Genomic DNA, 21884 nt, shown 5'->3' with positions numbered 1-21884 from the left:
ATCATGAATAACTTTTATTAGTCAAGCTTACTTTCTAATTGACTGATAAAGAAGGAAATACATGTATTATGCTGGATCCCTCCATTGTGCTGGTCTTGGGACATTGTTTTTATGTCCTGACACCTCACCTGGCTCCAGTTTCCATGATGCCAGACAGCAGGGCAAGGTTCACGGTGGTTGCAGGTAATCCTGGATTCGGGTTTAGGAAGGTGCTGACAGTCTGCCGGTAGCAATGCACGCTGTTCATCCAGTCCCACACGTTGAATACATAAGACAGTTCTCTTCTGGACACCACCAGTGCCACAAGTTATAGAGCACTGCTGCCACTCTCCCACCCACCATCTGGGAAATAACATGTGGTTTGCATTTTAGCCTTTTTTTTTTATGAAATGAGAAGACCAGTGTAATTGATTACTAGTAATTACAGAATGGATCAGAAACTATTAGTAAAGAATAAGTCACCGTGGAGGACAAGGCTCCTCATTGCAGTTCCTCTGTCTGTCATCTGGTCTTGTCAATGAATCACAATATCGTTCCTCCACAAGACCGGCAAATTTTTCCACACAGTGCACTAGCTGCCTCTGCACCCCTGACATAAAAATATAAATGACACTTACACAGATATCTCTACAGGGCAAACAGCATGCTGCAAGTAAGGGTAACGCTCAAGTTCTTGAGGGGCTCATGCACATGCCCCTTTTTACGAATTCATATAAGCTCCAATTTTTATGGGGCCATTCTGTGCCTTCACATGTCTCTGATTTCATAAAGAGGCATTGCTGTAATAAGGCACTATATGGCAGCACATAGAGTGTATAGGGCTCTGCAGTATGGAGCCATGAGAACTCTGCGTGGTGCCATGCACAGCTCCCTGAGGGGCACAAAGGTAACAGAAAGAAACACACCTTAGGACATATCAAGAAAGATACTGATAAATAGTAAAAAGGTTGCCCATAAGTCTGTTCATGTGTCAACAGTACACTAGAAATGCAAAACTATTCAATTGGTTGCTACAGGTTGTAGGGTTTGTCTCATGATTAATGTGAAAAATTAAAATTTAGACATTATATAGTGCATGACAATCTCTTTCTAGCAAAGCTAGAACCAGCCCTGTAACCAAAGATGTCCTCTGTCATTGCTCCAATTGCTCTGCTAGGTTTATTTCAAGCTGGCAGCTCAGAGGGCATGCCCTTTCTGCTGTGATTTTCTACCTATCACAGCTTAGGGGATGTGTCCTTTCTGAAGCAGTCGCTCCCCGTAAGGGCATGGCCACCCAGTCATATTTCTTGATGCAGTTTTGGAACCCAAAACCAGGAATGGATTAAAAAAAAGAAAAAGTCATATCTGTTATTTATACTTTCTCTCCCTTTATGATGCACTCCTGATTTTGGCTTCCAAAACTGCATGCAGAAACCTGACTGCGGGGCTGTACCATAACTGTCGCAGCCTCTAACAGTAGATATGGCTGGTGGCGGCTGAAGGATGGAACTGAGGTGGACAGAGAGATGAGGAAAACAATACCCAGCAGTTGGTGCTACACTGATACATTGTATAGAATAACTCGGTAGCTATACTAAATGCTGTTTTTAAAGATATAGAAATTTCTTGTGGGTCAACCCCTGTAACTTCATGCATTTCTACTGTTATATCCTCTTACCAGTGCCACATGTGGCAGAGCATTCGGACCATGAGCCGTATCTCCATGAAAAATCTGGTGGCTGAATCTCATTGCTGCTGTCTAGATCCCTCTTGATGGTATACTGGTACCGCACCCCAGGATTCTTCTCCTGGAAGAGGAGCTAAAACCACAATATAACAATCAAGTTAATCTGTGAATGGTGGGAATATATGATGGGTGTTCCTGTATATTGTACTTTGTGTGTTTTATTGTTGCATACTTTTTATCGATAGTTTTAACATGTGGTCAACATTTCCCTGTCATCAGCTGGGGGAAGGCTGACTGTAGTTTCTTAGATGGGGTGACCTCCATGCTGTCCTGAAAGAAGTTCATCCCCATGATCATTACTCCCATACCTCTAGTGCTGAGAACCTCAAGGTACCTTACATACATACATATGAATAAAGCGACTTTTATAAGATCACCACACATGTGGATATTTAGTCAAGCTTAGCAGATCTTATTTCATAAAAAGGTTGTTAGGAAGAAATCCTAAATTATTAAAAGGTCATCCATTAAACTGGCTTTTTGAATACAAATATATAATAAAATATGGACATAAATGTTGCTGACCATATTACCTGTATCCACACAGGTTCATATGTTGGTCCAGGTGCAGTCAGGTTTTCCAGATTCCCAGTGCGAGTATAGGTGAAGGTTGTCCCTGCAGCTTTATAATTTCCATTCCACTGAATTGTCCATCTGCCATTTAGGAAATATCTCTCTGGATCTTCACTACGCAATGCCAAGAAGTTTCCAGCCTCTGCTACCTCCTCAATCTGGATTTCACGAGCACCCGGTGGGATCAGACCAATGTCAACATAGCCTGTAAAAAAACTTATGCTTTAAAAGAACAGAACATGTGTCATGATTCCAGGAGTTGATTAAGCAATTCTTATTGGCGATATTTACGGTAAGCACTTCATTGATTGTGAAGTTCATATCTGCATTGGAGGCTGTCACAAAGGCTGGACAAAATAGGGCCACAAATGTCAAATTTCGGACACTATGTCAGAAACCCAAAGGGCCCCAATGAAATTATGATCAATGGAGTTCATCAGGCACCACTGTTTTTGCTTGCATTTCCTTTTTATGTTTTTATGATGAAACAGAAGGACAAAATGCTAAATGGTGATGTGAACGACGCCTAAATCATCGGACGCTAAATGCACCACAGACAGTGTCTAAGAAGTTGTCACTCCTTGGATATTTCATTAGGTGTTTTCGATAATAATCAGTAATAGCATAAAAGTGAAAATAAATCCCTGTCAAGTGAAGACCTAGTTAAGACCTTGGTTGGTCCAGAAGAAAGTGAAAACCCTAATAAGCTATGAGGTAATCTACCGTCCGTGTGGTTCAGTAGACTACTACACAGCATCACTCCCACAAGTTGTAGTTCTCTTACAGACTACAGATATTCCACCAGGATTTCCACGTATTTTGGAAATTTCATTCTAACCTCTACACAAGGCTCAGAAGCTTTGAAGGGTCTGCAACAAGAAATAATCCTGATGTTATGTTGAAACCATCTTGCTTTAAAGTTGAGGCTGGTGTGATGCTGGTGGTACCCACTTGAATCGACCCATATGGGAGAGCCGGGAGGAGGGGAGTGGTAGTTGTGGCACTGATTGGAGTGGTAGTGGTGTACAATGGCTGTCCTAGCTGCCACACTCAATGGGGCCGTGAAATGAATAGAGATGAAAACTCTTTCTTCCCCCAGGCCACATCCTGGACTTTCTGGGGCTCCTGCATGGTGTTAAGTGGGGTGTCCTTGATTTTAGATAGATAGGTGCAAGGCAGGACTCCCTCATGGGTGCAGGTAATGCAATGGTGACATCAATGCAGGTGTTGGATACAAGGCGATATGGAGACAGTCTCTACAAATACACACACAATCTTTCCAAGGCAGTATATGAGAAAGGAGACTGTATAGTAGCTATCTCTTAGTCTCTCTCTCTATTAAATACAGGCAACTTCCCAAATTGACTAAAGTCCAATTCACTCTTATTAAAGGGGTTTTCTGAGATATTTTTTTTCTAACTGATGAATTATTCTCTTGATAGGTCCTCAGTATCTGATTCATGGGAGTCTGACACCTGGACCCCCAGAGAACAGCTGCCTTCTTGCAGCTTTGCCGAGACCAGTGACAACACATTCATAGTTACATGGCCTAGACACTGCTCAGCCCCATTGAAATACCCCTTTAAAGGTGATGGAGGTCCGCAATTAAACTGCAGGTAAGTACATGCAATAGCTTTTCCCATGATCGCAAAAGTATGATAAGAAAGCTTTTCAAAACGTACAAAAACATAGAAAACACATCACCACAAAAACTTCATCACAGTTTCTGCTCTCCTCAGGAGAAACTCACCAAGTCCATCACTACCGTCAAATGTTTTGTGCACAGTGTGACACGAAGAAGAGTCCCCATGGCAAACACCACAACGATCCTCCACTGCATTAGAGTCAATCTCATAGTCACAGCCAATGTTCTGTATTCAAAGATACGCGACAAGAACATATCTTAGTGGCAGCTTGCCTGACAAAACTTGTAAATGAGGCAGATTTAGAGGTCTTCAGACATTGGTATACCAGGTTACCTCCATCTCATTATCAAGCTGGTTCAAGCCATATATATAAATGACATATTTGCAGCAGAAATATTGATTTATAATTAAGAAATGCTACACGAATTCACCAATTCTTCCATAAAATATGAGGTGACCTCATAACAATGAAGACAGTTATATCATCCGACTATAGAAGTAACAATAAGAAGGGAGAAGGTAGGAAGATAGGAATGATATACGATGTCCTACATAAGCCATACCTTACAAATGCCATTAATGCACATATCTCGGCTTGTGTTCCCCTCAAAACATGGTGTTCCATCAAATACTGCGTCTCGCAGCTTCTCGGCAAAGTACCCAGTGTCTGACTGGCAGTGAAGTTCACATGGATTAACTGTTTAGAAAAAGAGATATCAGAGAAATAACAATTGTCCCTGTGTGTCCTGGAAAATTTGATAAGATCTGGGGCCCTTGGTTGGCTAGCTCTGCCACTAACTCTGAGCCACTGACCTCTGAGATTTTCTTTGGAGAAATCTTCTTCCCCCTTTTTTTTCCTTTCTTATTTTTCTCCTCCACTTCTACTTTTGGTGGTCGTGCTGCCCTTCCCCCTTCCCAGTATATGTTTTTCCTTTCTTTTCCCTATTTGTCTTTCTACTTTAGATCTCCTTCTAATATTAAGGCCCGTTTCTACAAGTTCTCCATTTTCCTTGATATAAGTGTGTAAGGCATTACTGGCATTAAGATCTTCTGGCAGAGGAACAGCACATTCGTCATAGCTGGAAAGGGCCGGAGCACCGCCAGGCCACTGACTATAATGGGACCTGGCTGGGATCCGGCCTGTTTCCTGCATTAGTGAAACTGGTCCTGATAAAAGAAAAGCAAGGTCCTACAGAATACAAAATGGAGTAATGTCCATGCTTTTACTTACTGTTCATTGACACTGGGCTCCAGCGATGCAGTTTTCCTTTGTAAGGAACTGAATCAAACATGGAGCACTGCTGGTGTCTGAAAGAAGGGACTCCTCGAGTACAGGGCAGAACGTTGCACACACGGTATCTTTTCCTTTCTCCTAAACAGTATTTTCCTCCATATCTTGGCCTTATGAACAAAAAAATCATAGCATAAATCCCAACACAATTGCAAAAGTACACAAATACTATGCTGTTGACACCTATCATTGCAGCTCGTTGTCCCTATGCCACCACAAATTCCAAATGATAAAGGCAGGGTAGATGATGATTAGTAGTAGTTTAACTTTATTTTTGCAGTATATTAAACTTTTTACTAGAAATCCCTTTAAGAAGAGCAGAACTAGAGTGGGTAGTCTGTACATTCAGCAACAAATGCATCCTTTTTCTGATTTATATGTCTCATGTAAGTGGACTCATTTGAACATAAGTGTTCATGATCTGCTCAACATCTCCAGTTATCTAGTGGCCACAGAAATAGCATGCATCATCCTGATATACACATTCAGACACTTTCCAAAAGCAGAAAGAAGGGGGGATTTATCATGGTTAACTTTTGAAGTCAGTTTTCCTTGAGTCTGTGTTGGCGTTGTTTGCGCCAAATTTTATCAAATGTTGCATGTTGCTTGATAAATATGTCACATTTTTAAACCTAACATTCTTTGTCTGCAATTGCAGAGCTCCAAATCCCTTGCATAGTTAAATAATACAATTTCGTATTCCTACAGTCACCACTAGGGGGAGTTTATGTCATAGACCCCCCCCCCTCATATGGTCCAATGGAACCAAGCTTAGAGCACCATATGTAGTGATCGGGGTTTGGTTCAGGAAAACCACAAGGGGTCCTGGTGTAGTTGTAATATGGTAGAAAAACAAGCCTAAAGCTACTTAGTGTATGGCTTCATGAGCAGATCCCAGAAAGCTGCAGATAAATGTGTACTGGGGCCAGCAGATCCTACCAACAGGGGTGGGCTGGGAACTTAAAGTGGCCCTCGAAAAAAAAAACTATGTTGTTAGGTGGGTCCAAATTGACAGAAGGCAGGGCCAACAGAGGCCACAAGGAGGCAGGATCAACAGAAGTAGACGGGGTCAGCAATCCTGTAGTGCAGCAATAAATACCGCTCTAGCAGAACCAAATACCACAGTGCAGCATAAAATCCCGCCCCATCACCATACTGAGGGCAGTGATACAGCTGAATTCAGGAGGGCACCTTGCTCCTAGCATTAATTAATGCTGAGAGTAGGGTTCAGCAAATCCAGCTTCGGATCATTGATCATAGTTTCCGTATAGCATTAAAATGTATGTGTTCCATGTAGGAAAACTTTGTCTTGGCCGAAGTTGCATGAGGCTTCGGTAGATTACTTTGGTATTCCTATCTGCGTATTTAAAAACATTTTAAAATAGGAATCCGAAGTCGGCTTTGGTACTCGCGGGTGCCTCGGTACCGGAGCCGACTTCGGATTCCTATTTTAAAATGTTTTTAAATACGCAGATAGGAATACCAAAGTCATTTACCGAAGTCTCGCACAACTTCGGCTAAGGTGACGTTTTCCTACACGGAACACATACATTTTAATGCTGTACACGGAAACAGCATTAGAAACAACGTTTTTAACTAATCGACTTTGGCTCTATGATCCGAAGTTCGATTTGTTCAACCCTAGCTGAAAGCATCAGATCATTAATTGTCCCATATAGGGTCTATGGCCAGTCCGCACCGCCCTACCGAGCGATAACCAGTAGATAGGTCAAGTGGATAGTCCATGCTGGATGTTTCTGGTCCAATCCTTTGTTGAGCCCAGAGTGAGCGGCACTGGAGGTGTCCACCGGGAAGCTGTACGCTCCATCACAGAGATAACATGCAAAACATGTGAAGTGAGGAGGATCGAGGCATGCCAACTGGCAGCGGGACAGCTTTTACATAGCGGACACCCACATACAACACGCAGTCCTCCTATGTTAATGCTGGAAATATACAATACAGATGGCTCTGTTTATAATAGACGTAATATTAATCTCTCCTCTCCATAACATAGACAAACACAGTTCTTTATATAAATAGAAAAATATACAAACTGGAGTACATGAAATGTCCCCTACAAGAGGCAGATCTGACTCTCATTCAGTCCTCATTGCATGTTCCTGTCTGCCACGTTCGGTCCTTGGTGTGACATGCACACACACGCCCCGTGTCCATGTACATTACATAGATACCCAGATATGAGACCTTTCATCATTCTCCTACCACTCAGTTCTCACAATCAGTTCTCGCTTTTTCACTTTGCTAATCAGCAGAACACAGAGCGTCTCTCGTTCCTCCTCGCTAATGACTCGTCTGATGAAGCCCACATTCACCCAAACAATAGCAGCTTTCAAGGCGCATCTTGGCACATTCATGGAAGATGGTGTCATTGAATAATAGAGCACAGTGTCGTTTTGACAGCAAGCAACCGGATGCAATTATAACGCATGATGCCGAAAAGCAGCTTCAGGCGAAATTAGGCTGTCATTTCCACTGTTCGGTGACATAAAACACAATGATATATCTCATAGCTCTCATGTCAACTAGTGGCACAATGCAGTGCAAACTCACGACACCAAATATATTTCTTCATCCTTTGATCTTTATAATACAGTAATAAAGTACAGTTGTAGCATTCTTTAAAGGGGTATTAAAGGCTTCAGATATCGAGGATAGGCCATCAATATCAGATCAGTTGGGGTCCGGCTGATCAGCTATACTCTGCAGCCCCCAGTGCTAGAACTACTACTTGTAATGGAGCAGGAGGCACAGCTCCATTCACAATGTAGTGGCCGTGCTGGGTACTGCAGCTCAGCTACAATTCAAGTGAAGAGGAGCAGAGCTGTCGCCAGTGGCGTACATAGAGAAGTAAGGGCCCATAGCGAAGATCAAACCAGGCCACCCACACAGGACAGAAGAGTTTCTGCCTAAACCCCTTTCAATGACCCTTGGGCCATTTTTCCACTGCCTCATTTGCTAAAAACTTGTTCCATTAGAGGGTAGAGTCCTGACCAAGTTTTCACCTCCAGTAGAAGAGGAGGTAATCCCAACTAACACTGGGCCCCCTCTTGCCCTGGGCCCCATAGCAGTCGCATGGTCTGCTGTTTAGGTAGTTACGCCCCTGGCTACCGCTACACTTAGCGGAGCTGTTCAAGGTAGTAGTGCTGGTGGCTGCAGGTAGAAGCTGATCAGTGGGGGTGTGGGGTGCTGGCCCCTATCCGATCTTATATTGATGACCTCGCCTGCGGATAGGTCATCAATATCTGGAGCCCAGAAAACTCCTTTAACTTTACGCTTTAAATACATAATTGCGGCAAACTACAACAAAAACCATTAAAAGTACAAACAATATAAATAAAACTTTGATAATAAAAACAAGATTTGAAAAAAAGAAAATACAGACAACTTCTGGCGCAACTGGTGATGTCAATGTCAGGTTAACCAGTGCTTTATTTGTATCTAAAGGCTCATTTACAAGAAACATTACTAAAAAAAGATTTGAAAAAAAAACAAAAAACACAGTGGTCACAAGGTCACATGTCATTTCAGGCTATAATTCTGGTGTATTTTAGTGTTTGTATTAGGTTGGCCTCATTTTAGGAAAGACGAGCACTTAGCATTTTTCCTGATGTTTTCCTCACTTAAAAAAACAACACTGTGGCCAGATGTTAGCTGAAATTCAATAGGGACACATAAAATGCAATACAAACAGAAAGAGTTTAGACTTTTGTGTCATTTTCCTCACTTTTGGTGCAATTTGAAGGTCTGAGTCATTTTTGCCATGCTTTAGGTATGACCTATTTCATGCTTTTTTCTTTATAGGAAACAAATGCCCGGAAAAAAAAATGCATTTCAAAAATGTCTAAAAAAAACACCCACCAAAACAAACATGTCATTTACAAATCAGAACAAAAACGCCACATAAAACTTTGTGTGTGAAGGAAGCTGTATGGCTACGATCCCTGGATCTCCTGCGGTCTACTGAACAGAGCATAGAGTATTGTGGGACCATTACAACTTTCTGAAAGAACCTTTGGGTAGGAGAAGACATTAAAGGGGTTCTCTGGTACTGAGGTATTGAGGCCTATCCTCAGAATAGGCAATGAGTATCAGATCGGTGGGGGTCTGACCCGGCACCTCAGCCAATCAGCTGTTCCGCAGTAACTCCAGCACCAGAACTACACAGCGCCATCCATTGTGCAGTGGATGGAGCTGGTTACTGCAGCGCTGCTTTCATTCATTTTAATGGGAGTAGAGTTGCAGCAACCAGCTCTGTCAAGTACTCAGTGGATGGAGCTGTGTAGTTCTGGTGCTGGAGCTACTGGAGAACAGCTGATCTGCAGGGGGTGAAGAGTGTTGGACCCCACCAGGGGCGGATTGGGAACTTTAAGGTACCCTGGGAAAAAAACTAAAAGTGGCTCCAAATTAACAGAAGACAAAACAAGTAGGCGGGGACAACAGAAGTAGGCGAGGCCTGTAATACCATAGTGCAGCACAGAATACAGCCCAAGCAGAACCAAATACGACGGGGCAGCACAAAATACCACCACCCCAACCACAGTATTCAACTGTATCACCATCATGAGGACGGTAATACAGTTAAGTTCAGGAGGACACTTGCGGCTGTTGAGCATCAGATCATTATGTACCTGGCCTGCGGCCATCAGGAGGGTATGAGTGGCCCCCTGGGCATCAGGCCACCGGGAAATTTCCCTGTAGGGTCTATGGCCAATCCGCCGCTGACCCCCACCAATCAGATACTGATTGCTTATTATGAGGATAGGCCTTCAATATAAAGAGAACCCCTTTAATGCTTGTGGCATCCTTTGGTCACAATCTGACAAGATCGATAGACCTGTAGTAACATACTGCCATCCCTAAATAGATCATTGATGAAAGGGGTTTTGCCTCAAACAAGCTATGACCTATTGTTAGGATATACCATCACTTGCTGAGCTGCAATACCACACACTGGACAGAGGTGGCACTATTTCTAGAAAAAAATTTAGATCCTTTTTTTCTCCACTACTCATACTATCATAATCTTTTATTTTTATTGTCGTCATGCTTGTGTAACCTGAATCCTAAATTTATTAGGCGGAAGAAGCTAAATAACAATTGGATGTTGTAGTTTACTTTCACTCTGTATTTTTCCAATAAAACAGTAAAATAAGAATAAATGATTTAAATATTTTTTTTATATCTCAGTGGCTGCTTTCAGAACCTTCATGTTTTCCTGTCCTTAGTCTTAATAAAAAAATTAAAAAAATTACATTACCAAGCCAGAAATGAGTCATGGAGGCATTTTTTCCAATCCTTAAGGAGAGCTACACCCAATAAACCGTTACCGCTTAGGCTACTTTCACACCAGCGTTTTTGCTGGATCCGACAGGGTTCAGCAAAAACGCTTCCGTTACTGATAATACAACCATCTGCATCCGTTATGAACGGATCCGGTTGTATTATTTTTAACATTACTAAGACGGATCCGTCATTAACTTTATTGAAAGTCAATGGGAGACGGATCCGTTTTCGATTGTGGCAGAGAAAACGGATCCGTTCCCATTGACTTGTATTGGGGGTCATGAGTCTGACGGATCCGTCTTGCTCCGCATCCCAGGACGGAAAGCAAAACACAACATGTTGCGGGGGCAAAACTGAAGTGTTTTTTTCCGGTATTGAGCCCCTATACTGAAACTCAATACCGAAAAACTTAAATGCTGGTGTGAAAGTACCCTTACAGAAGACATCTTATTCACTCATCACCATAAATAATAATAGCACATCACAGACCAAATAAATTCACCTCTCATCACAGATGGGGTTTACGCCGAACGATCCTTGCCTGGTATCAGATTCACGTGCTAATAATTATTTTATTTGGGTATTAGAGAAAATGGCCATACGCCGCTTCTTCACTTTCTGCTCAAAACTATGTATGTACAAACATGTGAGCACAAGGGTTAATTTAATGGATTATTGAAGGAGTCTCAGATTACATAAAAATTACATACTTTTTTTTATACAAACAGCGCCACCCTTGCCATGGGTTGTGTCTGGTACTGCATTTCAGATCCATTGTGGGGAAAAAGACCCATTTTGTTAACCTCATAAAGTCTGAGGAAAGTCTGTGTCCGTGCTAAATGTCTCTCAGATAGAGGATTGTTCACAAGCAGTTACTTTTCCAGAGGCCCTTCCTTTTTAATCCCTGGCTTCAAACCTCTTCAGTCACTGTGTGAACCGAGAGCAAGGCAGGTGATTTGACTCCGCCACCAGAAAAAAGTGCGTACGCAGAAGTCAAGATTAAGAAAATTGCATTTACTATAAATTACTAAAAGCAGGTTAACAGTGAAGGTACAGAGGTAAAGACAAGCAAAATCTTCAAAACAGTATAAACAATACAAGTTAAACACTGCAACAATTTTCACCTTTGTTGTGTCCGTATTCGCAGTGCGGACACTAAGAAATAATAGTCCCAGAAACTGTTCCTAACTGACCCTAACTTTCAAGCGGGTGCGCACCCCCCTTATCCCAGTGGTCCAAGTAGACCGCTTACAGTTTGTAGAAGTGCACGGTGGGGCCCGATGTCGTCCTTTTCCTTTAACCAGCGCAGGATCCGCAACAAAGAAGTCCTCCTCAGCAGGCCGGAAACCAATTGAATATAATCCAGGATTATTACAGTTACTGTCCGGTACCTCGACAGCACTGTGAGTCTCTTTACTGTTTGGGGCAATCCACACAGCCCAATGTCGGCTCCACAGGTTAGTTGCTGCACACAGTCCTTTTTAGCTTAGCTTCACTAGATGCACGGTTTCTTTGTACTCCATCCGTCTCTAGACCAAAGTTCACACAGCTTGGCTGCACAGGGAAGTCCTTTAGTATCTCCACACACGTCTTACACAACACAGAACTTGTTTTCTATCTTGCCAATATGGCGGCAGCTGCAGTTCCAGTCTCTCTTCCTCCTTCTTCCTGCTCACACTGAGGCAGGATGACATCACAAGGGGCGTGTCATTTCAACACTTAGCTGCTGCCTTAAAGAACTAGTATCACAGTAATACACGTTCTCTATGGTAAACTCCAATGCAAATTGGTCCTATGCTGCCATCTACTGACCAAACGAATACTGCAGGCATTTTACATTAAATTTTAACAGGATAATGAAACTTAGAGACATTACATGACTGTTTCTTACAACTGAACCAACCTGCAGCCGAAACCGTATTTCCCCTAATAGGAGATCTCTTATTGGTATATATTCAGCACAAAGGGGCTTACGAAGTGATTCCCCATTAGGGAGAACACGGTAAACCTCCGTGATCAAGTGCTATCCCTTTAATGAAATAACAAATAAAAATATGGAGCGGGAAAACAATAAATTATTTCTGTGTAGAAGTTGGAATCTAGATAAAGTAAAAGATTTTATTGGTGTTTTATGGATAGATAGTTAATAAACTAATGATGTTGATATATGAGTTTTAGAGAAACAGGATGTATATTTTGTGATGTTTTATATTTATTCATGATTTAAATATATGTGGATTTTGTTGGTATTAATGAATAATACACAAGGTATTTTAAAAATCCAACCCTGGAGCTAGAAAGGGGTGGATAACTAAAGAGGAACATGTGTTTAGGGGGTGGGATAATAAATACCGCCCCAATGAAGGAAAAATGATGACGCCCCAGACGAAGCTGGTAGCGAAACCCGGGTCGGGCAGAGATACTAATTGTATATGTGATGTTGCAAGTAATTATCCTGGACAAAAATAGGTTTCTGCTGCCGGTTGGTTAAGTGACTGAAGAGGTCGGAATCCAGGGATTAAAAAGGAACGGCCTCTGGAAGAGTAACTGCTTGTGAACAATCCGCTATCTAAGAGACATTTAGCGCGAACCCATACTTTTCTGTGTACTGTTCAGATTTTATAGGGGGAACGGACCTACTCCCTGTTTTTGGAACGGCAGCTTTTAAAAGAAAAAAACTTTTTTCTTTTAAGCTGAGGTAAGTCTGTGTAAGGGGATACGTTTTTGTAATGGGACAACCCCTTCTTTGGCAGGTCTGATAGGTGGCTCTACCTCCAGGACTCCCACCTATTAAGAAAAAACACTCTAAAAACAGCTGCACTCATGAATGGTCACCTCTGCACCACTTCTCCACACAGGGATCAGAAGGCCCCAATTGTGCCAATATATGTGAGTGTCAGAGATGGCCACATGGTGCACCATTAGTACTTACCTGTGTATGTGGTGCTCTTCTACCTGACATATAAATACATGTGAGCACTGACCAGACACAAACATGTCTGTGACCAGAAGGTGGGGGGCCGTACACAATGGGGCCGCATGTGGCTCCTGGGCCACGGGTTGTGCACCCCTGCCCTAGTCAAATGTGATGACAATCTGGCTTCTGTAATGCGATTTCTGCAGTGGATCCTCATTGAAATCTCATTATCATTGGCACGTATGAAGATACACTTAGAGGGGAATTCCTCTTTCAGGATCTCCATCCATAAAGCCAAGAAAAAGGTGGTTACACACATAGAGCATAGCTATCTCTGGAGGACCCCGGGTGTCCATGCATTATCCGGACCACCATGTAATACTTTATGTCCTCTGTAGAAAAATCTGATGACTATGTCATGGATGCTGAAGAAGAATAAATATGATAGGGTACACTAATCTACTAATCTTACACCTGACAAAACAAACCATATTCAGGTCCTATACCAGGCTGAGACCCAGTATGTAAAGTCAGTGAGTCACATCATGGCTTTAATATCCTGGGAAAAGCTCTGTGGGAGAATAAACCCTATATCACAGATCTAATTCTTCTTAATTGTGTGCAGATGTTAAGCACAATAGTGTCCGTATCTGGAATCATATTTTCAATTACTTTAAATTACATTTCTGACCAATGAACTGCAGTTCTTCATTTCCCATCATTTTAAGAAATAACAACCACTTCCTCAGGAGTTGTGGTTTCATGTCTCATGTCCCGCCATACCATATATATATATATATATATACACACACATACACAGTATATTATACACTGTGAAGCCTCAACCGTTAATTAGGTATTGAATGTAACATTATTTTATTTGGTCTGTATATTTAGATTACTATATTAGTGCATCTATTTATTAGTTTTCTGTTTCTTTTTCAGAAACTGTGCCAGGATGTTTTTTGATACTTACCATATATTAAACTAAATCTGAAATTGCGTTCTTAAAAGGGAAAACCCCTTAAAGAGTACATTTTTTTAAATGTCCCAAATTCCCTAAAGATTATTTTTCTAATATATTAAATTTTTTTAACAGATTTTGCCTTTTTACTAAAGAAATCGGTCCTGTGTATGGAGTACAGATTCCTTGCACTGTGAACGGTGTGCATATGGAATCTATACTCCGAGCACAGCTGAGAAGTCAGCAATGTGCAAATATCGTGAGTTTAAAGCGTTGTAGAAATCAGGACTTTGGGCACCAATTGCTTCAGTAAAAAGGCAAAATCATGTAATAAAGTATATTAGAAAAAATGATTTTAAGGCATCTGGGACTTTAAAAAGTTTTAAAAAAAGTTTAGTTACTCTTTAAGGATATAAGTTTATTTACAAATGCCTAAACAGGCAATAGAACCTATCTTGACCCAGGTGCAAAATTAAAACTTCACTTTTATTGCGATGATTATTAAAACCTAACACTAGATGTGTGCGTGATGCACTACTTGTTTAATCACAGACAAAGAAACAAAAAAGCTACAAAGACATTAAAAACACAGTCATCACTCCACTGGTAAATGTATTTGTTGGTCAAATGGAAGGGGGCAAAGAGATGTGCACAATCTCTAGCCCTTATAACAATGGAGGCAGATTCCTGCCTAACCACGTCTGCGGTGTTTTCGCCAAATTTGTCAGATTGTCAGACACCCATATGGGGTAGTGGGAGGCTTGAGATGACAGCCCACTGGACAGATTAGACGTATGGTTTGGCAACTAACACTGCATGCAGACTTAGCACACAGCTTGACTCCTGTGTGCCAACTCATTATTACACCAGAGATATCAAAGTAATCCAGCCGGACTACTATTTGCCTCTTAACAGTGGAGTAGTGACAGCATTTAAAAACTACAACTGCCCCCCGACATGTTTCGCCAGTGTTCTGGCTTCTTCAGGGGTAAATGGGCAGCCTCTTCTCTGAAACAAATCCAAGGTGAGGTGGCGCAGCCCTCAGCGCAAATCCAAGAACTGGAACAGTGGGACTAATAGAGGATGAGCTAGAGAGGGGGAAACTCTCAAGACGAATCAAGCCCTAAGAGATAAAGTGGAGGATTTAGAAAACCGCTCACGAAGGAACAATCTTAGGATTTTGGGCCTACCAGAGACGATACCCCCAAACCAGCTTAGTCAAATATGCGCAGCGAAACTGCCACAGGCCTTGGGAATCCAGAGCCCAATGATAGTGGAAAGAGCCCACAGAATTGGTCCTATGGCAGTATCACACAAATAAGAGCCCATGCAGAGGCCAAGACCCATGATTGTTAAATATCTTAATTATGCTGAGAAAGAATCCCTCTTGATCAGATACAGGCACAAAACTCAGCCGCTTAAAGTGAGGGGACACAAGATCTTACTCTTTGGAGATTATTCAGCGGAAGTGGCCAGAAAGAGAAGAGCTTTCTCCTCCATATGTACACAGCTGGTAAGGGAGAAAATAAAATTTGCGTTGATATATCCTGCGGTTCTAAGAGTATTCAGACAAGATGGAACCATAGACACATATTTATCACCTAAAGAAGCAATGGCAGCATCGGAGGGGAAATCCGACAACAGAGGCAACAATGTGGAAAGACCATCCAGGGGACACATTTCACGAGAGGTGGACACCAACAAAGGACATCTCGTAAACGATCCCGCGGTTCCTCCCCCAACGCGCCTAGACTAGAGCCCAATCCAGCATCGAGTCAGGAATGGGACTGAGGAAAATAAGTCTTGGATTCAATCGACAGCTACAGATCTGAAGCCACACTAAGTTCCAAGGGGTAAGGATGGACTCTACCCGACGTGGTATATGAAGGGAGGAGAGGAGAGTAATAAGATATATAATTTATATATATGTCATATACCTCTTGTATGCGAGACTGATTTTTAGCCTTAGAGGAGGGTTCTGTTGGGATACTGGGCAACAGAATAGAAAACACCTGAGTTTTAAGGAGAGATAGATAAAAAGTTATTGTGAAATTAATGAGTTATTCTGGAACTAAAGATGTCAGCGACTCTAGCCAGAAATGTACGAAAAAAGTCCAAACAGGTGAAATGCTGGTTGCCAAAACCTAGACAGGGGAGGCAGGTTAATGGGGTTTGGGGGGAGGGAGGGAGGAAGGGAACAGTTTTATGTTTTGTTAAGCTCCATGGATGCAATGTTATTGAATAGAAGGTTCCATTTGGGAGGTGTCAGGGTCCTCCGGGTGGGTCTCTATGTATATTACACATTAATATTAGACCATGAAAATAGTGACGTGGAATGTGAAACGCCTGAGAGCCCCACAAAAAATAATAATGATCCTTCCTCACCTTAGGAGATTAAATACAGATATTGCACTGTTGCAGGAGACACACCTGGAGGAGGCCTATTTCTGGTGCATGAAACGCCTGTGGGTGGTGTAATAATTCGGGTCTCCCTCAGACGGTAGGAAGGCGGGAGTCTTGATGCTTGTCATTAGACGTTTATATCATAAAATCATTTGAGTAGATCAGGATGGTAAGGGACGCTTACAGGGGATAAAAATGGAAACGGATGCAGGGCAGCTCACTATATTCAATGTATATGGGCCTCGTCTCAGGTTGCCTTCTTTGGAGATCTGGAGACAGCAATCTTGCAGGAGGAAATGGGACAGATACTAGTGGCGGAATGTAGTACTAGATGTGCAGGAAGACCGCCGCCACCACAGAAGGGATTCACATATAAAGCATTCAAGAGGATACACTCTCGAGCCTTTCTTAGAGTCCCCAAATCTTACAGATGTATGGAGAGTCTTTAATCCGACGGAAAGAGAGTTCACACACTACTCCCATGCTCAACAATCCCGGTCGAGGTTGGACTATGTCTTAGCCTCATCGCAACTACTGCGGAGAACAGACATGTCAGTAATAACAGATATGGTTATATCAGATCATGCCCCAGTAGCCATACACATAGCAGAGAATGTGCCCAGGGCGAGCTGACTATATATAGCGTCTACCTAGTTATTTGGCCACTGATGAAGAGGGAATTTTCTGAGAATAATATGAACCTTAAAGATGAACATGTCCTATTTTGGGAGACCGCAAAGGCAGTAATAAGGGGGAATATAATCTCATATACCCTGGCAAAAAAGATAAAAAGTACAAACCCAATATAGACAAGCTACAGACGAAGTACGATATGCATACACAGCCTTCTTAGCGAACCCTACAGACCTAAACAAGACTAAATGGGTAACGGTGGAACACACATATGATCATTATTTGGAACAAAAAAATAAAATGTTCCTAGACCAAAAATCAGCAGAACTGTTTAAGTTTGGCAATAAAGCAGGAAAATTGCTAGTAAATCTCACAAAACCATGGGAATGCTGTTCTTGGATCAATGTCATACTTAGTGAGACCGGGGAAAAGGTGAATAACCCAAAAAGCCTAACAAATTGCTTTGGGAGATACTATGCAAAATTATACCACCAAGGTCAATGTGATATCTCTAGAGCAGAGGAACTCTTGGCTAAAGTAAATTTGCCTCAGGCATCGGAAGAAATGCTGACACTTCTAAATACCCAGATAACAGAGGATGAGGTACAAAAAACTATCAAGTTGCTAAGCAATGGAAAAGCGCCAAGACTGGACGGATATCCGGCCGAATTTTTCAAAGCATTAGTTACAGAAGTGACCACGACCCTAGTATCCATTTTTTATTCCTGCCTACAAGCAGGGGATATAATGCCCTCCGGTAACATGGCCCATATAAAGGTCATTCCCAAATCAGGCAAGGATTTAACCTTAACCAGTTCCTATAGACCAATTTCATTAATTAATCAAGACTTAAAGATCCTGTCAAAATTGATGGAAAATAGGCTTGCAAGCTACATGACAGATCTTATAGGCTCACATCAAGTAGGGTTTACCAAGGGGAGAGCAGCAGTAACAAATATAAGAACGGTGCTATCAGTTCAAGACTATATTAGTCACAACCAGGACAAAAAAGGTCACCCAGCCTTCCTATCAATAGACGCAGAAAAGGCTTTCGATAATGTCAATTGGGAGTGGCTTGGATACAGGGTCCATTCAGATCTGTTTTGAAGAGTATGTATAGAAGGCCCAAGGCAAGAGTGAGTGTCCCAGGTTTTTTGTCTGAACCCTTCAACCTCTATAAAGGCACCAGACAAGGTTGCCCCCTTTCTCCCCTTCTTTTTAATTTGGCCTTGGAACCATTAGTTTGCTTTCTGATTCATTCAGATACATTTTGCGGTATAAAAGTGGGTCACAGGGAGGTAAAACTTACCTGCTTTGCAGACTATATCCTGCTGTTCTTAAATTCCCCAAATGAACACCTAGGAAAAGTTCTAGAAATCCTGCTTTATTATGGGGAGGCCACTGGATATAGGATCAATGTAAGCAAAAGCCAACTGTTAAACCTCCAGGAACCAGTACCTCAATTCTCAATAGCCCATAGGGTAGAGGTGATGTCACATCATTTGACGTATTTGGGCATCAAAATAGGTAAACAAACGACCACCCTATACACGTTGAACTATGCAACATGAATTAAGAAAATAGAACTAGAACTGGAGAGATGGTCCAACTTGCCACTCTCTCTCTTTGGTATAGCTCACCTCCTAAAAATGGTTAGTTTTGCTAGGCTGCTTTACCCTATGCAGACAATACCTTTACTAATTAAACACATAGATATAAATAGACTGCAAAAGGCCTTTACATCCTTCTTATGGAAAAAGAAGAGGCCTAGAATAGCCTATGAAAAACTGTGCTTAACAAAATGGGAGGGAGGACTCCAGCTACCCAATATTCGGAATTATAACATGGCAGCCCTTTTTAATCATGTCAGAGACTGGTTTTGGGATACGTCACATTTTTCAAATACACAACTAGAGAAAGAGCTAGCGGCCCCTTGGGATCTGGTGGCGCGCTTACACACCAGAATTAGAGACACTCCACCATCGGTCAAAAATTATATATTGATAAAAAATACAACAGCGGCTTGGAGGTGGGTCAGGTAACTCTACAAGCTACCCATGTATATTACACCATATATGCCATTGTGGTCCCTACCAGCCTTCCCGCCAGGGAGACAATCCAAGATGTATGGTAAATGGAGAAAAAAAGGTATTAATAAAGTAAAGCAGATATTGTCAACCTCTGGAACTGAGATACTTTCGTGGCAAGAATTTTAAAAAAATTCCAGCTCCTGCTGTCCCACTTCCTACCATACAGACAAATAATATCATACTGTACAGCACAGGCAGATACACTGGGGGACTCAGAGAGATTGGTACTGTTTGAGATCTTAGTGGGACGAGGAGGGGAGGTAGGCTCACTATCTGTTCTGTATAGAAGAATCCAGAGCACATACTCAATCCCACTCAGTGGTAAGGTATTTAGGAAATGGGAAAGGGAATTAGGGGATGACTCTTTGACAGCCAAGATTAGGGCAGGTATGGAGAGAGTAAGACAAGCTATTAATAGTGAGACTTGGAGAGAAATGCTATTCAGATTAATGCACAAGGCCACATATGCCTTTGACCTCTCGTACAGAGATGCTCCGGCACATTACCTTAGATGGTGTCCAAAATGCCACCTACAGAAGGCTAATCTGATACATGGGATATGGAAATGCCCTAACTTAACTCACCTTTGGGAAGAGGCCGCGAAATATATCAAAAAGATATGGAACTTAGAACTACAACCCTCCCCACAACAATGTGTTTTTCATTATATACCCATAGATCCCAGGGGAGGCTCTACAAAGGTGATAGGTATCAAAGGGGTTCATCTTTTTTTATTATCTGTTAAGAAAAATATACTGAGACACTGGCTATATCCTACTTCTCCTACCCTTGAGGAAATAATAGGAACCATGAAACACATCTTATCGATAGACTAGATACAGTCCAACATAAAGAAAATGCGACCAAAGTTTTTTCAAAAAATGGAAGAAATGTATTGTTTATTTTATGTCATATGAATAAATAAGGGAGCTGATGGTACCCTTTCAAGAAACCAGGTGGTATTTTGAAGAACAGATGAAGGGAACTCTGGGGAAATTACTCCCAGTAGAATAGGCTAAGATGAGTGATCTACAATAGACTGGGAATGCACAGAACATAGAAAATCCTGACAATCATTCATGGAGCAGGTTGGGATATGTTAATAAGTTTCAATTGTATTTGGGTTTGGGGAGTTATATAGAAAAGCAAAAATTGGGGAATAAAAGATAACGAACATTCACTTTTTCTTTATTAATTGCAGAACATGTAATGATACAATGTAAAATGTTTATTTAGTGAAAAGTAGACAAAATGGCAAATATTGTGATCATATCACCTATGTGGATTTATGTGATTCTATTGTCAACGTGTGTATTTGTACTTTTCCTTAATAAAATTTTAAATAAATAAATAAACGTTCAAAGTAAATTGCAGAAAAGCATCTGCTGTAAAAATTAAACAGTTCGATTGCCAACATCTGTTTTCCTCTGTTATTAAAGGCAGCTCCAGGGCTCAATGTGGAGGCTGCATCCTCTCCAGCAATTTTTATACTTTCTGCCATCTAAACATCTGCAAAGGCTCATTTCTTGTCTAAAGCAAGATATGATGCTACTGCTTCTGTGAGAGGGTCAGTGAGCCCCTGTGAGTCTGACGAATCCTAAATGAGTCCATTCTTTTCTAGTCCCCTGCATGTATTACCAAGAATTGAAGCTGCATTGTTTGATTTCTGGGCACTATTTCCTTATGATGTTTTTCCTTTTGAATAAAAGAAGATTTTGATGTTGAATGTCAGATGTTGTCAAGATATCTAGAAATAACCAGGACCGTGGCACTGCCCGTAGACTGGTGATTTTTCTTATAGTGTGCAAGCACGGCCACCACTGATGGATTACAGGGTGGTCATAACCATGGAATGAGCAGTGTATAATGTAATGGAAAAACAGAAAAGGAAGCAATATGGACAATCACAATACATTAGTAAATGCCTTGTATTAACTTCTTCTACATAATAAATGCCATTTGCCAAAGTAAGACAACTACTTTTTTAGTTTCTTGTATTTTTATATTATGTATGTGTAACCCCTTCGCCATGGAATTAATGACGCTTTCAAACAAATAATAATAATAATAATATAGCAACAGATCCACAGTTCTTTTGTCTGCCCATTTTCCAAAGAATCCATTTACAAAGCCCTCTCCAACTTGCCTCGTCCCTACAGCTCTACACTAGCTCTGTTCTGCACAAAATATACATGCTTCCTCTACTGCTTTAAAGTCTAATGAAAATTTATGTTTAGGCAACACTCCAACATTTCCTATGCCATCTGCCAAAAGTATCATGCCAGTACCACTCAGTTATCATGGGCAGTACAGGCTTCAGCCATGGACTAGTAG

At 41.6% G+C, this 21884-nt stretch overlaps 1 protein-coding gene across 2 annotated transcripts in view; it reads right to left on the bottom strand.

Moving 5' to 3' along the window:
• The window catches only part of ADAMTS7 (ADAM metallopeptidase with thrombospondin type 1 motif 7), a 78489-nt gene that overhangs the window by 28076 nt on the left and 28529 nt on the right, over positions 1–21884 (bottom strand). For both annotated transcript variants that reach the window (XM_040414357.1, XM_040414356.1), the window contains exons 12-18: positions 5177–5346; positions 4509–4642; positions 4050–4170; positions 2260–2504; positions 1658–1799; positions 463–589; positions 129–342 (exon numbers count right to left, since the gene is read on the bottom strand). In XM_040414357.1, coding sequence (XP_040270291.1) covers positions 129–342; positions 463–589; positions 1658–1799; positions 2260–2504; positions 4050–4170; positions 4509–4642; positions 5177–5346 — 1153 coding nt within the window. The remainder of the gene's footprint in view (positions 1–128; positions 343–462; positions 590–1657; positions 1800–2259; positions 2505–4049; positions 4171–4508; positions 4643–5176; positions 5347–21884) is intronic.

This window comes from Bufo bufo, chromosome 1 (assembly GCF_905171765.1).
Source record: "Bufo bufo chromosome 1, aBufBuf1.1, whole genome shotgun sequence".
NCBI classification, from domain to species: Eukaryota; Metazoa; Chordata; class Amphibia; order Anura; family Bufonidae; genus Bufo; species Bufo bufo.
This window is presented reverse-complemented; position numbering and strand designations above follow the sequence as displayed.